The sequence below is a fragment of the Macadamia integrifolia genome, chromosome 5, assembly GCF_013358625.1.
Source record: "Macadamia integrifolia cultivar HAES 741 chromosome 5, SCU_Mint_v3, whole genome shotgun sequence".
Classification (NCBI taxonomy): Eukaryota; Viridiplantae; Streptophyta; class Magnoliopsida; order Proteales; family Proteaceae; genus Macadamia; species Macadamia integrifolia.
The window spans coordinates 33,638,478-33,650,897 of record NC_056561.1 but is presented as its reverse complement, the minus strand read 5'-3'; the positions used below and the strand labels follow the sequence as shown (position 1 = coordinate 33,650,897).

The 12,420-nt window shown below is 38.2% G+C and overlaps 1 protein-coding gene across 1 annotated transcript in view; it reads right to left on the bottom strand.

The window, feature by feature from the left end:
- Positions 1-10,571, bottom strand: part of LOC122079530 (serine/threonine-protein phosphatase PP2A catalytic subunit-like) — a 12,398-nt gene extending 1,827 nt beyond the window's left edge. The window contains exons 1-5 of the mRNA XM_042646068.1: positions 10,315-10,571; positions 9,963-10,235; positions 9,607-9,721; positions 1,593-1,701; positions 1,431-1,508 (exon numbers count right to left, since the gene is read on the bottom strand). Of these exons, the coding sequence (XP_042502002.1) occupies positions 1,431-1,508; positions 1,593-1,701; positions 9,607-9,721; positions 9,963-10,215 (555 nt within the window). The 5' untranslated portion in view covers positions 10,216-10,235; positions 10,315-10,571. The remainder of the gene's footprint in view (positions 1-1,430; positions 1,509-1,592; positions 1,702-9,606; positions 9,722-9,962; positions 10,236-10,314) is intronic.
- Positions 10,572-12,420: the final 1,849 nt, after the last annotated feature.

Below are 12,420 nucleotides of genomic sequence, written 5' to 3'. Positions count from 1 at the left end.
CCCCATAGATGAATTAGCACTGGTGTTGTCCCTACTCCTACATGCAGTCAGTTTTGAGCACCAGTGTTTTCCTTACTCTAAACTAGGGGTGTCAACGGTCCGGTTTGGTGCGGTTTCGGTCCGGTTCCACCGGTTTCGGTGTGACTTTGGAACTGACCGAAACCGACCCATTAAGGATTTATCGGTTTCGGTCCGGTGTCGGCTTCGGTGCGGTTTGGGTTCGGGTTGGTACCGGTTTGCCGGTTTGGATTTATCAGGTTCATTTCGGTTTGGATCGGTTTTTTAAACCGGTATGGAGCCATTAGGAAACAACCAAATGTTGAACTGCTGAACTTCGGTTTCTTAAATCGATTTGTAACCAGGTTGGTTTTGGTTTTTGGTCTAGTTTGGATTCGACTTTCCATACAAATGTATACAAAACTATGCAAATTTTGATTTTTTTTAATGAATTTTAAATGTATACAAAACTATGCAAATTTTGATTTTTTTTAATGAATTTTGGAGTGTTTCGGTTTGTTACCGGTTTGATTTCGGTTTCGGTCCGGGTTTTGAGCCGTTTTCGGTTTGGTTTCGGGTTCATCCGGTTTTCTGTGCGGTTCGGTTTGGTTTTGGGGTTGCAATACTCGAAACCGAACCGAACCAATAAGGCTTCGGTTCAGTTCGGTCCGTGTTGTTATCGGTTCGGTCCAGCCGGTTTTACTGGTTCGGTTTAGGAATTGACACCCCTACTCTAAATAGAGTCAGGTTTGAGTCACTAAGGACTTCATGCCACTGTGGGTGGTCCACGCAGTGATCCGCATAACCATGCTCTAGTTGCCTAGTTGGTCTGCTCACACCCAAATTCCAAGTTGTAGCATAAAAAAAGAAAAACAAAATCTGTGACCACATCTTCAGAAAATGTCGCAAGAAAGAACAGAGTGGTCATTAAATAGACTTTTTGACCCAAGTAGATAGCAGACAATCTGGGTCAGTGCAGTCACCAGACTCACCACCATAAGCCCATAACTGTCTCCTTGCTGCTGCTGTTGAAAAAGAGGTTTTGCCAACAGAAATTTGAGAGAAGAAAGAAATAAGAATAATATGTGGTAAAGTAAGAAAGTAAACATGTATAAAAATGACAGGTAAAAACTGTGAGTCAACAATGAAGCATACAAAAGCATAAACTGTAACTTGTCTGCAAGATTTACAACATGAGCAGTCTTACAGCATTCACCATAATTCTTGAAGAGCAGGAGACATAATAAATAACTCATTTCAGGGACAAATTAGTGCATATATGTTCATAAAACATGCATGCAAAGCTGCAATCGGAAGAAGCTTATGTTTAAAAAACAAGCATGCAAAACTGCAATCGGAAGAAGCTAAGAGTTTAAAAAAGTAAAGGCAGAGATACAATACAAGAAATAACAAGGTCAAAACAATATGCGTACTTCCTGTATTCGGTCCAAAGCACGAATGTTATCCAAAGTATCCAAAGATGGAGAGAGTCCACCATGCAAACAGAAGATCTGGAAACGAGAATGAATGCTTGTCAGCCGTGATCATGGACTAAACAGAAATAACGAAATGAGTAACCACTTTACAACTCATACCTGGCTCTCAATAAGTGCTGTAAGGGGTAGATAATCAAACAGGTCAGTGAAATACTTCCACACATTTGCATTTCCATATTTTCTCAAGCATTCATCATAGAATCCATACCTGCATAAAAACCATCAAAATAAAGTATGAGCAATAACCACTGCCAGAAAAATAGAAAAAATATACAGTCCATGAGTATCAGGAATAAAATATCAAAAATATCATTCCATTCCACTTCCTAAAACAGCAGTGAGATTATGTTACTTTACATTCCAAAACACATAAAACACAAGTAGTTAAGAGGATCAATAAGGACAGAACAATCGGGTGTGCTCCTCTCTGTTCTCAGACTTAGGATCGCCTACTCCTCTGGCCTCAGTAGATCTGCCATGGTATCCTCTATTATCTTTGGTGGTTCCTGGACTCCTCCATCCCCGCCCCCAAACCCTTAATTGATAAATGGTCCTCCCCCCCTCCCCTTCCTCCTGGCCACCGTGACAGAGATGACAATTATCACTTGGCTCCCCTATCCATTTGGTACTTTCTCCTCTACCATTGCTTGGGATTTTGTTCGACCCTCAAGCCCCCTTATCCCTTGGCGCAACATCTTCTGATTCAAAAGTCATATTCCTCGTCACAGTTTCACTGCATGGCACGCTATCTTCGACTGCCTTCCCACTCAGTCCTTCCTCATCCGCCGGAAAATTCAGGTCCCCCTCTCTTGTTGTCTCTATTGGAATGGCACCAAAGATGTCAACCACCTATTTTTTTTTTTTTTCTTACCCCTTCTTCACCACCATCTAGAAGAGGGTCCTTCTCAGCTGCTGGCATTCTCCTAAAACTGCCTTTTCATTTAGTAGAGAATGGATTTGGATTGATATGAAATTTGGGGGTTCTACCATCTGTGACACTGCTGGGAAAATTGCTTTTTGTGCTACCATAAACCACATCTGAATTGAGCAGAATCTTTGTAAATAGGCGTCCAACTCTTGTTTTTATGATATGATTTGGAAAGCCATGTACTTCGATGTCAAATCCAAACTTGCTTCTCTCAAGCATCATTCTGTTAGAGACTCCCTAAAGAACAGAGTCATTGTTTTCTTCTAGGACTTACCTACTTCTATCTTGCAAATTGACCCCTTGATGATGTATCCCCCTTTGCTTGTCGCTAGTGCTTTCTCCATCCCCCTTTTGATGTTCCCCCTCTCCTTCCCCCTTTTGGGTTTGTTCTTCTAGGCTCCCCCTTTACTCTCTTGTATATTCTTCTCCTTTGCGGTAATGAATTTTTTATTCATCTAAAAAAATAAGGATAGAACAATCAAAACTGGTACTGCCTGGGGATTTAATTTCCAAACTGGGTTAGGGCACCAAAGGTCCAATTGACACTAAGCAGATTGTCAAGACTTAGGACCAAGGGAAGCTGGATTAGATATAAAGATTTTACGGATATCTTGGGAAGGAGTTCTGCCAGCATGATCCATGGGAGGAAGAAAGCTTCATCTTTCCAAGTTCCTAATTCCTAAAAGCAACAAAGGCAACCAAGATGATAAGAAGCCGGCAAATTTATAGCCCTTTATGAAATTTTGGTCGGATCTTAAGTTTCCAGAAAACACTTATTATTTCATACAGGAGAGGATGGAAATCATCCTGCCCATGGCTCATGATATATTTTTCCTTTTGACTTCTCATTTGCAAATTGTCCATTTAAGTATCAACCAGCAATAAATTTATAATTTGATTTATTCGAATTTTTATCTGGTCTTTAGATTACATGATGGGGAGAACCCCCTCCCCCAAAAGATCGGTTTGAAGTCCATATAGAGGCCTCTGGTACATTTTTACATAATTTGATGAGTAGGATCACTGATTTTTTGATAGTTTTCAATTGACTTTTGCTACTGTAGTGACTGTTTAGCATGTTGGGAGGAATTGTATCACCAAGAGCTAGAGGGTAGGAACATCTACTTTGTAAACATATCCAAGGCATGATTTCCATGTTAAGGGTTAGGAATCATCTTAATCTGCTAGGTCCAGATCTGAAATTGAATCATCTAAAGCTACACCATTAGAGGTGCTTAGACAAACTTCTGATTCTTGTTTTTGTCCTGGCTGTGAACCATAAAAAACATACCTCAGATATTTTGTTCGGGATTAAATTTTGGGCATTAGTTGCACTTTAAGTGTACCATCAAACCCTAAAGTTCATGATCATGGCAGAATTCTTTGTTCAGCTGCTTTAAGAAAATGGAATTGCATTAGTCTTACACAACCACATCATAGACATGAAAAACGACTTGGTCTCACATTTGGCAGGTTGAAGCCTATGTAAGGTTTGAATGGGGAGCATCCCTTAATGAAAAATCAATGGCTTGATATACTTTACAGAGAGTTGGATTATGTTTTGTTGATTGGGAGCGTTTCTATTACAGGAAATCAACTATTTTCTGTCACTTTTCTTTAATAATATTTTTGGAAATTTAAAATCATCTTGTTTATCCTGATTTTGGGGTCATTTTATAGCATATTGAGTTACCTATCCAACAAGGCAAAGGCTTACTACTCTGAGCTATAATTAGAAAGTTATGACGATCTAAAAAAGTGTTAATCAGTGACGGAGATTCAGTTTTATAAACTCTAATTAGATTATGAATCTTATACAGGGTTAAATTTTTAAATTAGTAGTTTTATTTATTTGGGAAAGGGTCTTAGCATTCAAACAAAGTTCCCAAATGTAATTTTAATCATGTCAGGAAGTCTTCTAAAGAGTAAAAAAAGTCAATCTTGGCTAGGGATTAAAAATCTTGTTATTGTTATATAAAGCATTGTAAGAGTCTGGTAATTGTCTACAAAAAGCATTTTAGGCAGCATATTTTAAATTGGAATGGAGTTGTTTTTTGGTTATGATAAAGGGAATGGTTCTCTTTCAAGTGATTTGACAATCAAAACATAATTTCGTCCAAGGGGAATGTTAAAGATATAGCTCAACCACAGGGATGTAATTCATGTATTGTTGATGTTGGGAGGCTTTTTTCAATATAGACACGTCGCAGCAGTGATCCATGCAAGTTGAAGTCAACAAATCCATCAAACAGCAACACTCCATGCAAGAAATCCCTCGTTTTTCATGGATTTCTCCCTGGAACTGTTGATCTCATCCACTTCATAAATCCCAAGCGAATAAAACTAATTCATAGTAAGAAACTATGGGAAAAAATATTGAAACTCACCTGAGAAAAGAACCTACTATTACAAAGAACCAACTTGGTTTTATGCCAAGAAGATCGTTGCCAAAAGCTATTTACTTAGGAGACTCATAGACAGATTTAGATATTTCAAGAAGGATCTCCATATGGTCTTTACTAACCTAGAAAAAGCTTAGGATAGAGTCCCTAGAGAGTTATTCGGACAAGTACAAGAAAAGTGTTTCAAATAAATATGTGGACATTGTTAAAGATCTGTACAATGGGGTGGTGACTAGTATAAGAACTGAGGGGGGTCAAATAAGTGATTTCTCAATTACTAGGGACATTCAAGATCGAATTCCTTGGTGTATGCATTTTATTGATGATATTGTTTTGAAAGATGAGAGAAAAACAGGTATTAACACCAAGTTGAAGATATGGAGATTACCCTCGGAATTAAAAGGTTTTAAAATAATAAAAACAAAAACGAAGTATATGGTGTGTAGCTTTAGTTACACTATGAAGGATAATGTGGTGATGAAAATTGATGAGAGATTCCGTAAAATGATTATTTTAAGTATTTAGGTTCAATCATAAATAAAGATGGTGATATAAAGGATGATGTTTCAAATAGAATTAAAATATGATGGATGTAGTGGAGAGGTGCATCTGGAGTGTTGTGTGACCAACATATTCCTTCAATCTTTAAGAAAAATTTTATAGGAAAGTCATACCGGCTATGATGTATAGTGTGGAATGTTGGCAATTCATAAGCATCATATAAATAAACTCAGTGAAGCTAAGATGATGTTCAAATGGTTGTGTGACAAAACTAGAAAGGATAAAAGAATGATCAAATTAGAGCTCATTTGGGAGTAGCTACGAGAAAGTCGTTTGAAATGGCATTGTCATATTCAATTGAGGCCTTTAGATGCTCTAATATGGAGTGATTTGATTCAGATTGAGGGAGCTAAAAGAGCCAGGAGCAGACCTAAAATGACTCTGGGAGAAGTGGTGAGGAAAGGCATGCATAAACTAGGCCTAGTATCAAGTATGACCTCGAATAACACTGATTGGAGGGTAAGGATCCATGTAGCCAACCGCATTTAGTTGGGATAAGGCTGAGTGGTAGTTGTTGAATTCTACCATACTTGCTGCTATGAGATAGGGTCATTTCTTTTGTAAATAGGGTTGATTGGAGGGTAAGGATCCATGTAGCCAACCCCATTTAGTTGGGATAAAGCTGAGTTGTTGTTGAATTCTGCTATACTTGTTGCTATGGGATAGGGTCATTTCTTTTGTAACTTATACCAAGAGTGCATCATAATGACATGCATACCTAATGAAGGCTTGTAATTCAGATATTCTTCATAATTTCTCAAATAAACTCTTTTATCAGAAACAAACCACCTTCCTTGTCTCATCATTAAACATAGTTTGACGATAAAATAAGGACCATCACCCAATGCTGGTCCCACCTATTGGGGGTCCTGGGAAGGGTGAGTTCTGAGATAGTCCTAACCTTTGGTATTTTTTGCGCAAAGTGGCCTCTTTCAAGTCTTGACTCCGGGCATTTGCCCTGGCAACCCGAAACTCTTACCATTGCTCCACATAATGGCCCCTACTTAGATGACATAATAAGATAAAAAATTCAGGAGGCATGGTCATATAATTTTTCCCTATCAAGCTTGCACACCATCTCTAGTGGCCTCTTTTAATCCTTAAGACCAGATATTCATTGGAAACTAATAGCCTTACCATTTCACACCTAACCATCAGAAGTGCATTAAAAAATGTTCTCATAGAAGGAAAGATTGGCCCAACTATGGTCTGATTGTTCAGTCAAATGGTCCTTAAAACACTGGCCTCAAAACAGACATAATCTCAAATGGCTCATTACTCTTTCAAGAACTTAGCAATTGCATTCCTACCATAGATAACTTTCAAAACAGTAATGAATTGGCAGATTTTGCAACTCAAGATCTCCTGTAAAATACCATAAGTACACCACCTGGAGTGCTATCTCAACTCAAATCTGCAAATCCATTTTTCAGTTCTTCCACTTGATATTGTCTACACACAAACCTAGAGAACTTCCGTCAAAAAATACCCATTCACTATCAGACAAGATGGATTGGACTTCATACAAAATTAAACTAATTAGCAACTATTATCACTTATCTTCGACTGAAACTTGCCCATCACATTTCAACCATTTGATGTTATGAAATTGATCTTCCTCTATGAAAAACCTTCAGTGCTCAATCTTACCCTTAATCTTCCATATTTCAAGATATTGCCACCCCTTCCTCCCCTTTTCTGGTTATTGTTTACTGCCTGTCTTAATGATATTTGTCAGCAATTCTTCTTATTTCCTTATTCCACACCTTTATAATATCACATTTGATCCCTTCTGCTAGCATTGCCTCTTACGAATGAGAATAAAGTCCAGTAGTTAGTTCATATGAAAAGCAACACTAGGTTCTATTTCACTGCATATTTCTTAATTATGAGATAAAGTGGGCAGCAATGAATAACTCCAAAATCTTGCACTAGTGGCCCATGACACAAATTCAGATGTAGAAGCATGCCCTCCAAAGCAGTTATAATTAGAAAACCTATAAGAGTCTAAACAGGACAGGAGTTTAATGTCCAACAATTCTTTCCACTCCACAAAATCCACATTAATTCAACACTTTATCTACTACGGCAATACTTCTACCATACACCTTTAATGTATTAAAGGGAATCACAATACCTCTAAATCACTGCTAATGCAACATGAAACACTAGTCACTGAAATCATTCTATACCTTTCAATGTAGCTGCCTGATCTCTTTCGGCAATAGAGAATGAATACCAATAAATGACCTTTCGAAATCATCCATCATCTTCCTATTCAAAACAAAACCCACTCACATTGCCTATCACCAGTGTACAATCATACAATGAAACAATCCAGGCCCTATATCTCCTAAATCAAATTTTCATCAGCCGTTACTATTTCCATTACAAGTAGAATTAGGGTAATGGTTTGCACTACATGCCATAGCTTTTCTCAACATGACACACTGATATGGGCATGCGGCCTTACGAAGTTATGGTACAAAACAGCTTGCTAAAATGAATCGATTTCATTGCTGTTGTGGTAGATTCTTAGTTTCTGGATACAAATCCTAAATCTTATAACCTGGAGTCTAGTTTACATATTCTGAGATGGATTCATGGCTACTAGTGGATTATTTTCCCCATTCATGAATTCTTTCATGATCCACAAATGCACTTCAAAACTTGACCCATCCTTCGTCATTCTTTTTATCACTCAACCCAATGTATTATTTCTCTCAACAGACAGAAGTGTCTTCAGTTTCTAATCAATTCCAATTAGTCCTTCCACAATCAATTAACCTATGCCATAAGTATATCTGTACTAGCTGGTTGATAAATCATCACAACTATGAATTCTTCAAGGAAAACAGAAAAGGACCCCTTTAAGAAGCCCCACATATTTACTGAAACAGAATTTGAGTTTATAAATTATCTGATTTTGTTTCTCAGCATTACTTTCCAGTTTTTAAAATTTTCTTTCATATATTTAATCTCTCTTGCTATTGGTAGCACCCCTAATCCATATAGCATTTATTAAGACCATAGCTTACAGGGTTCAATGATAGCTCAAACCTCCACAAATCAACTTTCAGTTCTCTGAGAAAACAGGCACACACAGAAACAAAAACAAATAAATTTGTTACGACCATAGAATACATGATTCAATGATTGCTCAAACCTCCTTGAATCAATTTTCAGTTCTCCGAGACACACACACACACAGCCCTTGTGCCAGTGCAGGGCCAATGGGAGAGGGTGTGGAAGCATCAACAGGGGTGTGACTTCTGCCTTTCATGAGGGGAGGGGCGGTCATTTTTCCCTCCTTTGTGTCTGGGCGTAGGGGCCATGCTGCCTTTCAGGCTTCTTTTTTCTTATATAAGATATAGAATATTGAGTAGTTACGCGTAAACGGTTTGCATGGGATAAGGTAATCATGAAATTTTGACTGATGTACCTTGCAACTCGTATTGTTTGTTGACTACAATTCATGAACCTAATTACTATAGGGAGCATATCATGAATATCTATGAATAAAATTCAAATGATTAATTTTTTTTCTCTTATTTGAGTGAATGCATGAATATAGAATTTAGAATCTAGAATATAGTATTCCTTTCCAGCGAAAAAGTTAAGGTTGTCGATAATAGATTACCTAGAAAAATAGGTAAATTTCCACCCAAGTTCTATATCTTTCAATTTTATACAAACAAAATCATTCAAGAACAGCTCTCTATCTGCTCTTTGTTCACCATATGAACATATCTCAGGGAACACAAAAGCATCTCCAATAGGTGTTATAATAAAGAAAATCTTATTTCACACAGTTCTAACTACAGATTCTTTTTTTTTTTCCTTTCTTTTCTCTTCCGATGGACAATTGGGGAAGAGGTGATTGAAATCCCATTTATAGAAGCAGTGGGGAAAGCATGAACGGAAGAAATTTTTTTTATCATAGCAGAGTGTAGAAGATATGAATGGTTAAGGGAGATTAGTCAATACAAATTTCAAAATACAAGAGATAAGAATGTAACTTTTAAACATAAAAGTGAAGTATACACTTCTTTTACGCAACATCTTGTAAGTTAATAACAGAATCTTTACAAGGACCAGAAGCACTTACAGGCTATACAATTCAATAATGAGATAGGGTCTGTCAATTCTGGAGAATTGGCCGTCCAATAAAATTTCAAAGCAAAATTAGGATGGACAGACTTGAAAAGAACAAATTGCTTACACTTGGGTTATTTGCCGGCTCTCATGATTTCCTCTTAGAATTGTAATCCTATCTCTATAACGGACTTTCAAGGCCACTAAAAGGGTAACAGTCTCCACAGAGTAATACCCACGATCTGCACTCACAGGGAAAAAAAATGCATTATTCCAACATATACAGCATTCTTAAATGCAAGTATCCAATTTTCTACCCTTTTTCAACATAAGAATCACACAAAACACATAAAACCCAATCATGCATATAGCAAAAAGAGGCCCAAAACCTCTTTAATCACAATACCGCAACTAACTGAAAGGATGATAATAAAAATCAATATGAAAACCGAGAGATGGAGGATGATAATTTAACCGACTAACCTACGTAGTCGCCCATGAAGAGGTAATTGGTATCGGGAGCGTTTCCACCGATTCGAAACAGCTCGATGAGATCATGGAACTGACCATGGATATCGCCACAGACGGTGACGGGGCACTTCACTGGTTGTACGTTCCATTCCTCGACTAGGATCGCCCGCGCCTGCTCGCACAAGGCCTTCACCTCCGCCTCTTGCAAAGGCTTACATTCCATCAAATGTTCGATCTGCCGGTCCAGATCCGCGTGCGACGGCATCCTTACTTTCCCCTCACGATCTGCAACCCAAATCGATCAGAAAAATCCAAGACGCCCAAATCCAACCAGAAACGCGACCGTAGATCGAAATCAACCTACCGAGAGATTGCGGGATTAGTTTCGCAGCATCGGCGACGGCGAACGGCGATCGGCGATAGATTGAGGTTAGGGTTCGAGTTTGGGCTTAAGAGAACGGAGGACGAGAAAACCAGAGAAAAGTAAGATTTGGCTTCGATCCTCCTTCGTTCATTCCTCGGAGCCAAGCATCATTTTTTCAATTTCTGGTTTTTGAGGTTCGCCTTTCGTCTAAAGGGAAAAGAAAACCCTCGCTCTCTCTCTCTCTCTCTCTCTCTCTCTCTCCTCTCGATTACTTTTTGAGTTTTCAGAGACTCGCTGTCTCGGTAGCCCAAATCTAATATTAAAATATTACTCATATTTATTAATTAGTATTAATGATTTAATATTAATAAAATGTTAATTACTTAATTAGATATAAGTTTGAATAAATAGGTGCGAATTTGCTAATGACGAGTACGTGACACTTGTGAGGATTGAGGATTGAGGTCCACAGGTCACCTCAAATGAAACTCAAATCCAAATTGAAATCTAAATCTCTCTGGGAGACTGGACACGTGCCAGTTGTAACTACTCTATTGGAATGGATTATATTTACACTAATGACTAATCACTAATCACGTCGCATCCATTAATTGAGCAATATAATATACTAATAAACTATGATGGTTATCGATGGCTGGAGCTTGGACGCCTATTGCTGTGGGCCAGATCCTTTCCTGGACCATGCATGACCTTCTTTAATAATCTCACATCTTTCAAGGGATTACATCTGGTTGTTGGGACTCATCCAATAAATGGTGTTAGATTATTATAGGAGGTCATGGTCTAAGAGGGGATTCAGTCTCTATTGTTGTGGTAGTTACCGTAGTTACATATTACCTGGCATTCACTATTAGAACAGGACTGTAAAGAAAGACGCCGCTTGGCATTCACTGTTTTTGTCCCCATATTTTTATGTCATCATCATGATTTGAGGTAGAAGTATTGGTATTAATATTGGATTATTCTATTAGTTGGCATGGTATGGATTAAATGTAAAAATTATCAAAAAAATCAAAGGAAAACTAGGGACAAAATCGTTTGAAGTTCAAATCATACATCTGTATTGGTTTCCAGGTTAATCGATCCCTGATCCAACACCATGCACTTAAACCACGGGGTGGATCAATGGCCTCAATGGAATGATACACGTTCAACATGGCATTCTCATCCCAGCCACAAAGCCTACCCTCTCTACATGGAACCCGAAAATTTTAGTTCTAGACAAGAACTTGAAAATGTTGCTAAACTTGATGTTTTATATTTCATTCAAATTTAGGTAATTGAAATTGTACATTGGGTAACGTTGGATATCAAACATCTGATAAATTATGCTCGAGGTATCATTATTCAAAATTTCAATTATATTTAACTATAATCATATATACCCCATCACCAATGCCTCTCCTTTGCCACCACCATCACCATCCCTACAATTCTACCGCACGTTGCTCCTCTCCGTCTGCAAACCCCACCCAGCACCCTGGCCTTCCCTGCTCGATCACCCATTGTCTTTTCCACATAGCCAACGCCACCCCACAACCTACCCTTTTGATTGGTCGTGGTGCCTGTCAGGTGCCATAATCCCACCCTCCCTCCCCCATCCGCTACCCTTGTTGCAATCACCTCTTTATCGTCCCCACCCCACCACCCCACTGTTGTCACCCGCCCGCCTCCGTTTTTGTCTTCTATAGTCTCAATCTCAATCTTCTTTCTTTAATAGGTGATGCCCACAATCTCCCTCAGTGGGGATGTGATTGTCGTGAAAAAGGATTAATCCTTGGCTGGTTTATGACTAATCTTGGTTTTGGGTTCTCATTAATAGTGAAGTAGCTTTCATTAGCTCACTGTTGCTCACCATCCTCACATGTAGTCTTGCCATCATTGGATTCTTAGAAGCACAATGAGAGAGTACTTCAAGGGTATGAAGGGCATGGGCTTCTACCGATTTAGTTATTGCCTTATTGGTATCGGTATCGATATAATATTGATTTGGATAAGTCAATTTTGTCTTTATTTTTTATTAAAAATTTTGATTTTTTTTTTTCACAAATTTACCCTTTGTTTATCAGTCTCAGTTGATATTGA